Source organism: Macaca fascicularis, chromosome 9, assembly GCF_037993035.2.
Source record: "Macaca fascicularis isolate 582-1 chromosome 9, T2T-MFA8v1.1".
Taxonomy (NCBI): domain Eukaryota; kingdom Metazoa; phylum Chordata; class Mammalia; order Primates; family Cercopithecidae; genus Macaca; species Macaca fascicularis.
Window position 1 is genome coordinate 135016103 of NC_088383.1, and position 16254 is coordinate 135032356.

At 46.1% G+C, this 16254-nt stretch overlaps 1 protein-coding gene across 1 annotated transcript in view; it reads right to left on the minus strand.

Annotated features, from left to right (window-relative positions):
• Positions 1-16254, minus strand: part of ADAM12 (ADAM metallopeptidase domain 12) — a 375641-nt gene that overhangs the window by 30491 nt on the left and 328896 nt on the right. Inside the window, exons 15-18 of the mRNA XM_015456854.4 lie at positions 6464-6572; positions 6156-6354; positions 2956-3033; positions 11-119 (exon numbers count right to left, since the gene is read on the minus strand). Of these exons, the coding sequence (XP_015312340.3) occupies positions 11-119; positions 2956-3033; positions 6156-6354; positions 6464-6572 (495 nt within the window). The remainder of the gene's footprint in view (positions 1-10; positions 120-2955; positions 3034-6155; positions 6355-6463; positions 6573-16254) is intronic.

Sequence of the window (16254 nt, forward strand, 5' to 3'; positions counted from 1 at the left end):
CCTCACTGACCTGCTTGCCGGATGGGGCCGCTGTCTGTGCTTCCTCCAAAGCCAAACTTGTCACAGAAGGGAGGTGCCCAGTGGGCCTCGCAGTGGCAGTTCTTCCTGTTGTTGCACACCTTTCAGGGCAGAGGGGAGGGACGTGGGGTTAGGGCATACGCCGCTCTGTGCATCACCACAGGAGCATGGGGGCCATGGTCAGAGCCCCCCAAACAGTGACACAGCCAGACTCAGCACATGCCATGGTGCAAATGAGCCCAAACCTGGCACTACACACTACACAGGTGTGACCAGACCTGAGGCTGCAAAGACTCATCATCTGCCTATTAGTGGCTGTTAAGAGAGTGACGAAGATTATCTGGGTTCATCAGCTTGCTTCCCACACCCATCTCACTTCCTTCTCTATCTCCCCATCTTCCTTTATGAATCCAGAAAACTCACTGTCTGACCACAAGGAGAAGCCCCCTCAGCAGTGAGGAGGGACCATGCTTTGCGGCTACAGACCCAAAGCCCTGGCGCACCACGGGACCTGACAGATGCTTGGCACATCCCTGTCTCCCTCAGACAGAAGGCTCAGAGAGGCTGGTGACTGCTGGGTCCCGCACCAGGCAGGGGTCCGAGGCAGGCCCCCCATTTCCTGAGCCTAGCAGGGTGCATGGGATTTCCACTAATACTTCCTGAAGCCTGTCCCCTGCAATGCCCGCCTCCTTCTTACGGAGTTTCCCAGTGGCTATTTCCTGACTCCCAGCCATACACCAGGGTGTGAATCCAACAGTGGATTCTTTTCCTTGTGAAATAAGAGAATGGTTCTGGCATGGCAAGAAAGGGAGACCAAGAAAGCCCGAGGAGGCTGTGCTTAGCCCTTGGTGGGCCCAGCTCACAGACCAGAGCATTCCATGGAGGGGCCAGGAGCCCCTGCCCACCTGGTTACCAAGGGCTACCAATGGTGGCCACTCCCAAGCCTGTCCATGCTGGTTGGACTCGTTATTGTGCCAGATGTAACTAACAAAGTACATGATCCAATGGAATATTACCATGAAGATGATATATATTTAATATTTTTCTATGAAAATTAGGTTGTCAAGTCCAGTCACGGTGACTCATGCCTGTAATCCCAGCAAGTGGGAGGCTGAGGTGGGTAGATCACTTGAGGCCAGGAGTTCGAGACCAGCCTCGCCAACATGGTGAAATCCTGTCTTTATAAAGAAAAAAAAAAGTTAAAAAAAATATTAGGTTGAATCCTTAGGGAACACTGGATTAAAAAAGACAAATCACTAAAAGAATTTCTGAAAAATTAGGAATGAGTGAGACAACTGCACAATGGTTGGGAAGAGCAGCAGGGGACAAGCAGGAGGCTGTTCTTGGATACTGTTGAGTGTCTAAGGTCCCCCTCCACTTAAAGAAACGAACTAGAAGTTGTTGATGATGCATTTTTGGGTGGTTTATATCAGGAAGTCAATGCACAATGACATTCAGTAAATCAATCCTAAAGGCCTCAGCTCTCTGTCAAAATATGGCTGCCAGATATTTATTTCAAGGCAAAATAAAATGTGTGGAGTATACATCTCCCATGTAATGCTTCCCTGCCTCAACCGACTTGTTTTGATGAATCAACCACCTACCCCCATTGCTTCAGATAAGAAGGCCGACTGTCAGGATGGGCTTTAATAAGTTAGAAAGTAGACTGCTATAAAGCAGAAATTGAGGAGAATTAGTTGGCATGTGGCAGAGCCTATGCCAAATATAAGTGTCTTGCCTGTTCTCTCAAAGATGCTGCTGCGGACGTACTAGCCCGAGATTCATGCCTGCCCCTCATGGCTTCTCTCAGCAACTCATGGCCATGCGCCTTGTTTTAAAACCCACATGAAGGTGCTGCCGGGAGCCTGCTCTTGTTAGGGTGGGACTGTGGCCAAGCTACCCTTCAGCAAGGCATGGCCAGCTGCTCCACCTACCCAGGAAATGTGGACCTCTCCTCTCCCATGTGTGGATGAGGCCCAGGGGTATTGGAAAGGGAGTGGTCCAGGGTCCTCAACCAGTTTGCGGCTTGCCGGCCATATTACCTTGGGCACACCATCCCCCCAGTTCAGGGCTTGGCTTCTTCAGTAAAATAATAGGACTGGACTTGATCATCTCTTAACAGCCATCAGAAAATGATCTATGATGCAATGAAGACATAAGAAGATTCCATTCTATATTGGGAGTTAGCTAACCTTACTGTCAACACACCCATCTGAGGTGACAATGTGGTCTTTATGGTTCCGGCACAATGGTAATTTACAACCCCCTCCCCCCTGCACCCCGTAATTCTGTGTAAGAATCATTGGCAAGTGTCTACAAGTTTTAAAATAAAGAATTTGGAGCCTGATTTCTGTAGAAAATGTTTCAGGAAAACAAATGAACCTCTGGTGTGGTTAATCAAGACTAATATGATTCCATTGGAAAGAATTAAGCCCATCAAGAAAAATAAATTATGTTTTAAGCAATTAGAGTTCTCTTCTACCCTAAAGGCTCTCTGAGCTAAAATAACAGCCTCCTTTAGTTGAAACCCATTGTGTGTGATTTCAAGAACATGTGTTTAATATGATCTGTTGTCCTTGTTTTAATTCCTTTTGGAAGTATTTCAGTTCAGACACTGGTTCTGAATGTTGGTAGAAGAGGAACAGCGCAGTTTGAAATGTTAATGTGAAACTCTTCATGAAGGAAGGCTGGTTTTCAAATTACTTTGAACAACAAAAATCTTTTTTTAAATCATAGAATGTTAATTCAAAAGATAATTATGGCTCAATCTGATTTTCTTTGTTAAATAAAAGTCACAATGAAAAGGTCAAAGGAAATGAATGTCTTTAGAAAAAAAATATTGCAAAGACACTAACTGCTCTGTTTAAAAAATGCTATGGATTGTGAAACCTTTTACAAAGGAATTATTACTTAACTTGTTATGGGCTGGCTACTCACCCCCCTGCCGTGGCACTGCACTGTACACTCATGAACCCCAAAGACACTAATGTTTTGACATCGACGATTCAGGCAGATCTGTAAGGAGGAGGAAAACACAGCAAATATCTTAATATTTCTCCAACCCCCCTCCCCCCGCCCCCAGCATACACACATACGTGTATTCAAACAAAAAGCAAGCAAAAGCAAGCTTGGAGAAGACCCAACCTTGTCTCAGTTAATACGGATGTAGCAAAACAATACATTTTACACTGGACTCAGGCACGGATCTTATTGCTGACTCCTCCAAACTCAGCACATTTTGAGACTAAGTTCAATGTGAACACTATGAAATTATTTTGCACTTTATGGTTTTTAATATAACTTTCAGTTGATCCTACAATTATAACTGATTTTCTTATGAGTTTTGTTTGGAGCTTGTAATGAAATCTATGTATTGCAGCATTTTTTTCTTCCATTAAAAGATACAGGAGAGGGCGAGGCTGGGCACGGTGGCTCATGCCTATAATCCCAGCACTTTGGGAGGCCGAGGCAGGCAGATCACGAGGTCAGGAGATCGAGACTCTCCTGGAAAACATGGTGAAACACCGTCTCTACTGAAAATACAAAAATTAGCTGGGAGTGGTGGCATGTGCCTGTAATTCCAGCTTCTCAGGAGGCTGAGGCAGGAGAATCGCTTGAACCGGGGAGCTGGAGGTTGCAGTGAGCCAAGATCGTGCTACTGCACTCCAGTCTGGTGACAGAGAGAAATTCCGTCTCCAAAAGAAAAAAAAAAAAAAAAAAAAATGTAGGAGAGGGCGAGACAAATTACTCCTTATCCTAGGGCCTGGATACACATAGACAGAGACTCCAAAAATCCAGGGTTGAAGAGTCTTTTAAGGGAGAGATTGAAATATGGGAACTTTTTCCAGATACCGACTGACAAGTAACATCATCAATGACAGAAACCATCAGTAATGAGGCTCAGCAGTGGAAAGTGGAAAGCAGACTGCTCCTTGAATTTATCAAGCTGTTGTAGTGGCAAGCATTTGCTAAATGATACTGTGCCAGCTGAAAGAGTTCAGCCTCATTTCAAAGGTGCATAATATACTCCAGCCCTTTATCTCCTATAAGATTTTACAAATCAGTGGAGTCAAATGAAGAAGAATCTAATGTTCAAATGGCAGAATAATTTTTAATCAAGTAGAACCTTCCTATGGAGGAGGTCACCATCTGACCCCAACAGGTCATATAAGGCAAGAGGCATACCCTTTGGGAGAAGTGCTGGCCCAAGCAGCACTGAGGGGATTCCCACTCTGTGGGTACGAATTCTGGCCAAGGGAATGGTCACATTCCAGCTGATAAAAGAACCTGTCCCGGATTACAGTGAACACAGCAGGACCCTCATGAGAATCACTGCTGATCCCTGAGCCATCAGAGAACCAAGGTTCTGAGATCAAAGCACATTTCATCTTGAACATGGAAAACAAATTTGATGATAAATTGAGCCCTTGGAATTGGAATGTCCAGATGCACCCGGCCCTGGCTGTTCAGGCTACAGTTTTTAAAAAAAGGTGTCAGTCAGAATGGCTGTTATTAAAAAGTCAAAAACAACATATGCTGGCAAGGCTGTGGAGAAAAAGGAACACTTATATACTGCTGGCGGAGTGTAAATTAGTTCAACCATTGTGGAAAACAGTGTAGTGATTCCTCAGAGACCTAAAAGCAGAAATTACCATTTGACCCAGCCAACCCATTACTGGGTAATACCCAAAGAAATATAAATCATTCTGTCATAAAGACACATGCACTCATACGTTCATTGGAGCACTATTCACAATAGCAAAGACTTGGACTCAACTTAAATGTCCATCAATGATAGAATGGATAAAGAAAATATGGTACATATACTCCATGGAATACTATGCAGCCATAAAAAAGAATGAAATCATGTCCTTTGCAGGAACATGGATGGAGCTGGAGGCTATCTTCCTAAGCAAATTAATTCAGGAACAGAAAACCAACTACCACATGTTCTCACTTATAAGTAGGAGCTAAATGATGAGAACACACAGACACATAGAGGGGAACAACACACACTGGGCCTATCAGAGAGTCGAGGGTGAATGAGGGAGAGGATCAGGAAAAATAACTAATGGTTACTAGGCTTAGTATCTGGTGACGAAATAATCTGTACCACAAGCCCCCATGACACAAGTTTACCTGTATAACAAACCTGCACATGTACCCCTAAATCTAAAAGTTAAAAGACACAATATGATTTGAGCCTAAAAAAATCAGATGTCATTTTACTGTCAGGGCTTGAATACGAACAAATGTAGGTCAGGAGACATTCAGAATGTATGAGAAGATTCACACGCTATCCTATTTCTCAAGGAAAAAGCATTTGTGGCTCAGGGTGTGTGGGGGCAAAGACAGGAGAGTGGAGACAACACTTGTCCTCAGGATTCTGTCTGCCTCTGTGTTTTCTTCCCTGTGTCACCTCATGTTAGTGAGTGATTTCAAGATCCTGTTGAATATGGAGTCTAAAAAGCATGTGGGGGTTGTTTCATCCTTTTCCTAAAACATTGTATCAGCTTGCTGTCATTTAGTCTGATGAGAAAGTTTGGTGAAAAAAAAATCAGTATGGCAGAGCATGAAAATTTCAAATTCTTTTTTCAAAAAAAAAAAAAAAAAGCTTCACTTTATTTCTAAACCTCAAAATATCTCCATGTATCTTTCTCCCTGTTCTCTGAAAGGACTCCCTTCTGGTTTTGAGTTTTTCCCACTGCTTTCCCTCTCCTATTCTTCTCTCTACAGGGTCTGTAAAAATACATCTGATTTCCCTTTCTGTCCAGGTGAGGACAAGCCCCCAAGAACTCTGTGCTAAAAACCAAGCCACATATCCAAAACCAATAGAATATGCGATTGTATTTCTTTCCAAAGTAATTTTCTGGCTAGAAGCCCTCATGCCACCTGGAGTGTAGAAATGACTTATTAACACTCCAGGCCTAAGAAGACAGGCTTCATTTTCCCCATTCTGCATTTTAATAGTCAGACCAGGATCTAGGATTTATTGACTTTTTCTTCTAGGTGCATCTGAGAAGAAGTAGATTTAAGAAAACAAACAAACGCTGTAACCCAGTTCTTGCACAGGCCGTTTTTCAGTGGGCCCTGTTCCAGACTTACATTTATGATCCAAGCAAACATTTGGGCCTTACTTTTCCATCTGCACACTTTGTGCCTGCAAGCACAAGCCCAGGGTCCGGCATGTCATCGCCCAAGTACACGTGGGTCCCCCGGCACAGAATCCGGCCTCCTTCCTGCAGGGGGATGTTTGTTTCTATGGAAACAGCATTGGTACCAATGACTGGCCGGCTGGCACCTCCTTGACACTGGATTTTTCCACATTTAGCATCTCTGGAAGGGTAAGAACAAACAATTCCCAAAGAGAAACCGTTTGGAACCAACCCTATGCAATGTGGGAAGGTCAGAGCAAAGACTTTGCCAGGATGTCTGGATTCCATACCTCATCTCGCATTTGGCAAAGGAACTCTTTGAGACTTTGCCACAGTTGCCATAAGGATCACCTGCAGAATTGACTCTCTCAAAGCAGATCCCAGGGGCAGGTTTAGCACCTGAAACAGAAGCAGAACTGCATTTTCATCTCCTGCAGGTGTTTTTAATGTTTTTGTTTGTTTGTTTTGTTTTGTTTTTTTTGCATGGCTCTAGGCCTCTCAAATGGTTAAGGGGAGACATGTTCGAAGCAATCACACCCAGCGTCTGCCCTGACTCATGGTGGGAGCTGGCCAGAGGAAGCCAAGGGTGTCAACAGCTCACATCCTCTCTTGACTCAGCACATGGCAAAGCATATGTTTCAATGCTTACTCTTCCTTAGGTCTGCTCTCTGGGCTCGTGGCATGTGTGGCCTCTCAGGAAATGAGGCCTGGCTGTGGGATGAGATCCGATCCAGGGCAAAAAGGAGGTGGCTGGCTGGCTGCAGGGAAGGGGAAGCTTGCCCTCTTTAACAACATCCCACACAATTCCGGTGAGAAGATGCAAGCCAGGGCAGGCTCCAAAGGAGCAACGAATACCCTTCTGCAATAATTTTAGTCCCACAAAGCTCCCTGTAAGAGCAAGTCCTACCTTCTATTAATACCTTCTATTTTTTGGGAGGCCGAGACGGGCGGATCACGAGGCCAGGAGATCGAGAGACGATCCCGGCTAACACGGTGAAACCCCGTCTCTACTAAAAAATACAAAAAAACTAGCCGGGCGAGGTGGCGGGCGCCTGTAGTCCCAGCTACTCGGGAGGCTGAGGCAGGAGAACGGCGTAAACCCGGGAGGCGGAGCTTGCAGTGAGCTGAGATCCGGCCACTGCACTCCAGCCTGGGTGACAGAGCAAGACTCCGTCTCAAAAAAAAAAAAAAAAAAAAAAAAATTCCTTCTATTTTATTTGCAAGGCAGAGATTTCTCTCAGAGGCCATGGAGTCACAAACCCTGGTAATCCCTAGGTACAGCATGACGGGTCCCAGCAGAGAGGGTCATGGCAACCAGAGAGCTCAGAAATGGCCATTTTTAGCACATCTTCCAGCCATGGAAAGAGAGCACATATAATCAGGGTTTGTAGCCAAAGCTCTGGAGGACTCCTGGGCATAGTGATGTCTGTTGAAGACTATTGAGCAAGTCAAGAAAACATGTCACATTCTTCAGAACAAACCATGCCCTGCGGTGCGGTCCTTTTTCTCTCCCTCGTTGGTGTCCCGTTTGGGCACTTTATCTCACGTTGCTTCTGATGGCCAGGACGCTGACACTGCAGAGCCCCACTCTGCCTCCTGCCCTTCTCTGCTCCCTACTGCGGGGAGACTTTATTTGCCTTCCAAGGTGACAATGGATTTAAGATACCTCCTCCCAGGGAACAGAAGATGTTCTTATTACTGAAAACATCCCCCTTCTTTAGCCTGCACCTGATACCTCATCAGCTACTAGCAGACATGCTCATCTCATTAAACACACACACGCCACACCACCTTGGCACCATTTGAAGTGAGCAGTGTGCTCAGCGCTCAGCCTCTGCAATGAGCCAGCCTTACACCTCTCCTTTTCCCATTCTTTTATAAGTCACGTTAGAGAAACTTCCGCAACCTCCTTTTTCAGGGGCACTACCCCAGACTGGACACAGTTCTCTATCATGGAAAAAGATGAGGTTCCTAGCTCCTCCCATCGCATTCCCTTTCCTTCCACCTGATCCACATCTGCCTTGCCCACAGCAGGATGACACCACCGACACACTCAGCCCACAGCAGGATGACACCCCTGACAGCCCACAGCAGGATGACACCACTGACATACTCAGCTCACAGTAGGACGACACCACCGACATACTCAGCTCACAGTAGGACGACACCACCGACATACTCAGCTCACAGTAGGACGACACCACCGACATACTCAGCTCACAGTAGGACGACACCACCGACATACTCAGCTCACAGTAGGATGACACCACCGACATACTCAGCTCACAGTAGGATGACACCACCGACACACTCAGCTCACAGTAGGACGACACCACCAACACACTCAGCTAACAGTAGGACGACACCACCGACACACTCAGCCCACAGCAGGATGACACCCCTGACACAGCCCACAGCAGGATGACACCACCGACATACTCAGCTCACGGTAGGACGACACCACCGACACACTCAGCTCACAGTAGGATGACACCCCTGACACAGCCCACAGCAGGATGACACCACCGACATACTCAGCTCACGGTAGGACGACACCACCGACACACTCAGCCCACAGCAGGATGACACCCCTGACACAGCCCACAGCAGGATGACACCACCGACATACTCAGCTCACGGTAGGACGACACCACTGACACACTCAGCTCACAGTAGGACGACACCACCGACACACTCAGCTCCTGTCTAGTAGGGACCTGATTTGTCCGCATTCTGCCCTCTTTTTCTCTTTCATCTCTCTGTCTGAGCAGGGAAGGATGGGGAAGGCGAGCCTCAGTGTGGAACCTGCACTTTGTACTTAATTTCATCCTGTTTGGTGGCACTTTTGATCAAAGTACTTGGATCTGATTGATCAAAGTAGTTTGGAAAAACTGGCATCTAGAATAGTAACAATGCAACAGTTGTTTGTGTGTTTTTGCACACACCCTATGTATTTGTTACTTGCCTAACTCTATCTCCTTCCCATCCATCCTTCTTTCCCTCTTCTTTCCTCCTTCCTTCCCTTCCTACTTCCTTCCATCATCCATTTATCTACCCATCTATCCATTTATCCATCCATCCATCCACCCGTCCAGCCAGCCAGCCAGCCAGCCAGCCATCATGTTGCAGGCTTCAATCAGACACACATATTTATTCAGCACCTACTATCTTCCAGACATTGCTAGTATAACAGGGACCAAACTGGACAAACCTCCTGCTTACCTGAAAATTGCAAGGAGAAACAGAAAGAAAACAAATGCTTATGTTCCTCTAAAGTCCAGTGTTAGGGAATGCTATGAAGGTAGAAACAGAGTAGGAGGGTTCGGGGGACTGTTGCTCTTAAAGGCAGGCTGGTCAGAGAAGTCCTCTTAGAGAAGACATCAGGAGCCGAATCCTACCATTTAATCCTACAAGGTAGGTCTCATTATTCCATTTTATGGACAAGAAAATGAGGACATCAGAGGTTAAATATATTGCTTAGATTCACATAGGTATTGAAGGCAGAATCATCTAAGGGTGAAGCCGGGCTTCTGTGCTGTTCCCTCCTGTGCTCCATCCTCACAGGTGCTGGACCCTGCACTGGGTCTCAGGCGTAGAGAGCAGATTAAGACCTGGCCCTGCAGCCCAAGCAACAGCAGGTTCAGTGGCTGTGGGGTGTGCTGCAGCTGCTCATGGAAGCGCTAATAAAATGGGGCAGGAAATGGCTCTGTTGCTTCTTTCCCTACTTCATAAGACCAGGACTCGGAAATACAAGCAGCTCCTAGTGATTGCTTAGCTCCTAGGAAATGGGTGGGTGGAGTTGACATCACTGTGCCATTGCACACAATGCTATTCGGATGTCCTAGTTTCTGCTACCTTTATTATAAAGTAATTTCTTTCCTGGGAATTGTGACCACTTAAAGAATACATATACCATGGTGCAATTCAAATGTGCCAGTTGATAAATTTGTTTTCCTTATAGGGAGCTCTAAAGAGACTTTGAGCAGTTTTAGACACGTGAGCTCACAAACAGCTCAACGGCAGCCTGGGAGGAGAGTTAGATGAGGTTGGACTGAGGAGTACAGAAGGATAAACACAGAGAGAGGAAGGGGGAGAGAGGAAGGGGGAGAGAGAAAGGATGAGCGAGATCAACATCAACAGGGACTGAAGACACTGCAAATGTACCGGCGAAGCAAAGGGGAAGCTTCATACACGAATACCAGATAAAGGGCTATCGTTAAGATAGGAAGTCAAGCAAAGGCATGGAAACAGTGTGTAATCAAGTATAAAAGCATTCTGGAAGTGAAAACACTGGATCTCTACTTGGGAATCCAAAGCCGAAACACACTGAGCCTTCTGGGTCAGAGTGTGATGTGGTTTAGATCTGTGTCCCCACCAAGTCTCATGGAGAATTATAATTCTCAGTGTTGGAGGTAGGGCCTGGTAGGAGGTGACTGGATCATGGGAGCAGTTTCTCCTGAATGGTTTAGTGCCATCCCCTTGGTGCTGTTCTTGGGATAGTGAGTCATTGAGATCTGGTCGTTTAAAAGTGTGTGGCACCTCCCTCTTCCTTCTCTCTCTTGCTCTCACTCTGGCGTGTGGTGTGCCTGCTTCCCCTTCACCTTCTGCCATGATTGTAAGCTTTCTGAGGCCTCCCCAGAAGCAGAAGCCACTCTGCTTCCTATAAAGCCTGCAGAACCAAGAACCAATTAAACCTCTTTTCTTTATAAATTACGCAGTCTCAGGTATTTATTTATTTATAGCAGTGTGAGAACAGACTAATACAGGGTGTGCTTATGATTTTAATGCCGCAAATGCTGGTGGAGCGGCACAGCTCAGAAAACCAGGTGTGTGTAAGATGCAATGCCTTGTTTACCAGTAACGCAGAAGCATGGTACACGCCCCAGCAGAGAGCCACCTGGCATTTCAGGAGCGCCACCATTCTCCCAAAGACAAACCCTCAGAAAGGCTTATGGCCAATTTGAATATGTGAATTTTACAAACACAGACGACACAGTCAAACATCATCTTCTAATATGCTGTCAATTAACAATAATGAGAAACAAAGAATCACATTTTAATTTAGATTGTCTTATAAAAACTCCCCCACATTGTGGAACAATTTTACTGAGATTATATTTCCTTTGGTCTCAGTCTTTTTATTTTTATTTATTTATTTAGAGACAGAGTTTCGCTCTTGTTGCCCAGGATGGAGTGCAATGGTACGATCTCGGCTCACTGCAACCTCTGCCTCCCGGGTTCAACTGATTCTCCTGCCTCAGCCTCTCATTTAGCTGGAATTACAGGTGCCCACCACCACGCCTGACTAATATTTTGTATTTTTAGTAGAGATGGGGTTTCACCATGTTGGCCAAGGTGGTCTCGAACTCCTGACCTCGGGTGATCCACCTGCCTCAGCCTCCCAAAGTGCTGGGATTACAGTCGTGAGACACCATGCCCGGCCTGATCTCAGTCTTCTTGTTTTCCATGGCACATTCCCTGCACTTCCGGCTTTCTCAGGATGCTGACATTTTTTCTTCTGTTATCACTGGAAGTCTTGTTTCTAGGTTCGAGTACCCATTCTTCCAACAGTGAGCACTTTCTCTGTTAGCCCAGTGGGTGTATATTCATGACCTCCACAACTAAACCACCCACTCTATTGCTTATCAAAGTGAACCCTTAAAAGCTTCTTACCAGAATAATCAAAATGGGATGAAGTCACAGCCGAAGAATAATATTTAAGCATGGGATAGATGCTTTTTTTAAACATGATTTTGTCAGGCAGCCTTGATGAACCTGCGTGGATGCAGGATGATGAGTGCCAAAGCTCCTTCCCACCTGCTCTGTGATATCCAAAAGGTGTGGCTGAGAGAGTGACAGGTCAGTGATCAGTGATTCTTTTTGCTGGGTACTTTCAGGAGGAAGCCTTGTTTTATAGCTGGGCATGTATGGGATCTAAGAAAAATGTAGAATGCCTCTCAGTCTTCAGGCTTTTTAGAATGCCCCCTCCTGTCTGATTGATAAACTCAGTGACCACGCTTCAGAGTGGGAAGAACAAAGGCTTGGAACTCGGGCTGATCTGGCATTCAATGTCCAAAAGGCCTTGTTGTACAAGCTCTCGAGGCTCTGTCCCCTCATCTGTAAAATGGGGACAAGGACCTGACTCAAAGGTGCTGTAGAGTTGAGTCAGTGTGTAGAGCTCCTGGCATGTGGCAGGCCCCTAGGAAACCCAAATGATAATGAGGACCACCTTGGGCTCTGGGGAAGGCGTAGCTTCTGGACTTTAGGGCTGGGGGTGTGTGTGGGGGAGAAGAGAACTCCTTGTACCAGCCCCTGCTCGCATCACTTACCACACCTGTAATGATTCATGATCACGTCAGTAGGGGCTTTATATCCATCTCCCTCACACTTTATGGTCCCCAGGCCCTTACACATTAAGGGGACCTAGTAGAGACTGTGGGCTAACCAGATGCCTCAGGAAATGAGAAGGAAAGGGAATCTCATCTGAAACCCTAATAGTTTTTGCACATCTTTTGCATATAAATCAGAACGATCATCGAGCACAAGGATTTCAACTTCCCTGCACCCATCCCTTTACTCCTTTCAATGTGTGCGGTTCCCTGCGGCCCCCAAATCCCAGCTGGTTCTGGGAACCCTCCTGGCCTGCCCTGGGCTGGGCCTCCAGACTCCTCCTGAGTCAGCACCCAGTGCCATGTTGAAAGAGGCAGCAGGCAACCCCGGGCAAAAGCCTTGAGTCTGACTTCTCTTTATGCCACTCAACCCTAGGAACAAAGATCATTTTCCTGTCATTCCTCTTTGCTCTTAACACACACACACACTTTAACTGAACGACACCTTTTAGATCATCAGTGGGCCACTTGTAATTAAAGTATGGTGCTGGACACAGCACGCAGTATCATCTTCGATCCTTATAACCACCCCGTAAGGTCTACATTCTCCCCATTTCAGAGATTTTTCACTTAGCCTCAGCATTTTAGCAAGTTGCCGAAGATCACAATGTAAACGGCAAAGTTGGGTTTGGCTCATGGGTTTAAAGGCAAAACTCATGATCCAGCCTTGATCCTGTACAGCCTTCCTCTTAGAAACCCCCTACTTGGCCACAGACTCCTGTCCCTGCCATCCTTTACCTCTTCAGAACCACCAACATATTCTCCTGTAATCCACCTGTTCGTGGTGTCAACTCCATCTCCACCAAATCTTTTTCCAAAACATCTCCTGACAGGTGAGGACACCAGCCACCTCATGCTCATGTCTCAGGTGCTGAACTGACCTGGGTCACAGCCTACCCCTGGCACCCGAGCATGCGCAGTGAGATTTCCCTTTAAAACTGGGACGATGGAGGCAGGCAGCAGATATTTGTATGCTTTTTGTTGCATCTATACTGATTCAGGGAAAGAAATGAAAAATTTGGAGTAGAATGACTTGGAAACCTCTGAGGAAGTAGTTCCTCAAGAAGTAAATCTCAGTGAAGTTTGGCCAGTAAAACGGACTCCACTCTGCTATTAATTCATCCAGTGGCTCGAACGATGTGAGGTTCTAAAGGTTAACCTTCTGTCTCTACCTCCAGGAAGGCAGTAACGGTCACCTTCTAAGAGTTTCATTCATTTCAGCTTTCACCCAAAACATGAGGGAGTGAGGGATGCCATGTCACGCTTTACTGCTGAAATATGGCCAGGACATGATGTCCCCAGGGCACAGCAATGATACGGCTCACTGCCACATGGCAAACAAAACGCACATTTGCAGGAGAGGCAGGCCATGATTTCATCAGCCATGTAAACATGATAGGACAGATGCATTTCTCTATGGAATCAAAGGTCTGAATGCATACTCCAACCCCTGTCATCTACTTTGTTCATTCTCTTCTCTGGAGGATGAAGAAAAGTGGCTATGATAACTCACGGGAAGCCCCAACAGATGTGATCTTTTGCGTCCTTCTATCAGCCCTCTGAAACTGCCGCTGCTTTAATTTGGTAGTGGCGGTGAGGGTTGCAGGAAGGTGGGAGGAAGATGGAGCAGAGCCCTGTTTACAATGCTTACTCTTACCCAGTTGGCTAGGGTGCCTTGCCCTGGAGTCTCCAGGCTGTAATGAGAAATCTCCCATGAGGAACACGGATGTTTAAAGGCCGAGGGATTTAAAATGAACCAAACTTCTAAGGACACAGTGGCCAAAACTTGGTCCTGTTTGCAACACGCCCCTGCTGCCCTGAATTCCGATGTTAGGTTGTAGGATGGTAGCACCGTGGGCTCTGGGCCACTTCCTGGGGCCAGGGAGCTGCCAGTTAGTGGTCGCCAGAGTGATTCAGCACAACTCCTTCCAGAACCACATACTGGTCACACCCCTCCAGGGTGGAATCTACCTGTGTGGTAAGAGGTTGTTTTGGGAGCTTGGAGCAGCAACAGCACTTTGTGAACATGGATTGTGGGGGTAGGAGACGCAGGGTTGTTTATTATTTTGTTCAACACCTCTCCCATATCCCTTCTTCTAGGAACAAGAACATTTTCCTTATGGGAAATCCATTTTACATGGTTTATTGGAGCTAACTTTCCTATCCAGTGGCAGAGGTATGCACATAAGCTTGAATCTGAGCGGTCCATCCCACAGGTTATATGATCAGGTCAATGCTGGGCACATGACCAAAACCAGAGGAGTCAGCGTCTTCCTTGGAACTTGATGCCTAAGTCAGCTGGATGAGGGTCCAGGGCTCCTGTGTCCTTCAGGGCTCTCCTCTGCCCCCAGCTTTGCCATGGAGGCTAGGATTGGCCCTCCTTTCCCTCCTCCGAAGGTTGTCCTCCTCTTTTATTTACCACACTGCTTTTGCCTCCTGGGAGGCCCAGGGCTCCTGCCTGTGGGCAGGGATGGTGCCTCGGGCCAGCGCAGAGCAGATGTGTTCCAAGAACGAGTGAGTAAAAAGCCATTTGGGGAAAGCACATCATGTCTCCAGTGCCCTTCCCGGAGGAAGTCAACGGTGGTTCTGCAAACACAGCAGCCTGGGCAAATGAACACTGTCTGCTGGTTATCTTTTCTCTGACTCTGGATTTCCACTTATTCATTGACATCAAATGAAGTATTACTGTGGGATCTTATGTAAGGTCATAAAAAGACAGACGTTTTACTTCCTGGAAAGGTAAACTGTTATTCCTTCAAAGTTCAGGAAGAAAACGTACAAGCAGGGAAACCGAAGGGGGCTGAGTGCCGACCTTGGGAGCAGATGCAGCTCCAGCACTAAAAGAAAACGTCATTAAAGGCAAGAGGCTCAAAGGCACGGAGCCCGCAGACAACTCTCTGCGCACCCTGCCTGTCCAGAACCTGCTGATCCCAGTCAGGACGGCGGAGGAGGGGCCCGCAGAGTGCTTCCCGTGGCTTCTGTGCGTTAGCTGCCATCTGGCGTTTGTCTTAGAGACAGAATGGTCAGTAATTCAAAAAGTGCAAATGACTTCTATCCACTTGTAAGATGTTATAAAGGTACAGATTCGGTTCGAAGCTGCTGCCTTAAAAAATGTCTGTCTTCGTGAAGACAAGAGATTTCACATTTCTTAGAAAGAATGACAATGGTGTTCTTATCACTACCATATTACATCAGTTAGAGCCTTTGAGTCCTGAATAATGGAACACTTAGAAATTTTGCCATTATCAAAAGATAAAATTTAGGCTTTCAGAGGGAATTTTGACACCATACTGTATTTTATAATTATGTAGAAAGTGATGGATTTTAATTACCAGTTTTATCTTCAGAGTGCTATAACTTATATTTGTAATTGTAGTTTGGAAGTTCCCAATGTCATTATGTTTTTTTTTTGAAAGAGAAATGATGGCATCTTGAATTAAGCCCACAATTTACTCAATCTAATCTTACTTAAAATGACTCTATTATGCAAATATACTTCTCCAGTTCAGTCAAATCAGCTCCTCCTTCCCTCTGTCACTGATTTCCCTGACCCCTGCCACTAACATCCACAGACAAAGGCATTTTTACAAACAACTGGAGACTGTATTGTTCTTCCCATCTCTCTTCTTCAGACGGACCTTTGTATTCTTCAGAAAATGAAGTCCAAATGAACAAATTTTATCATTTCTTTC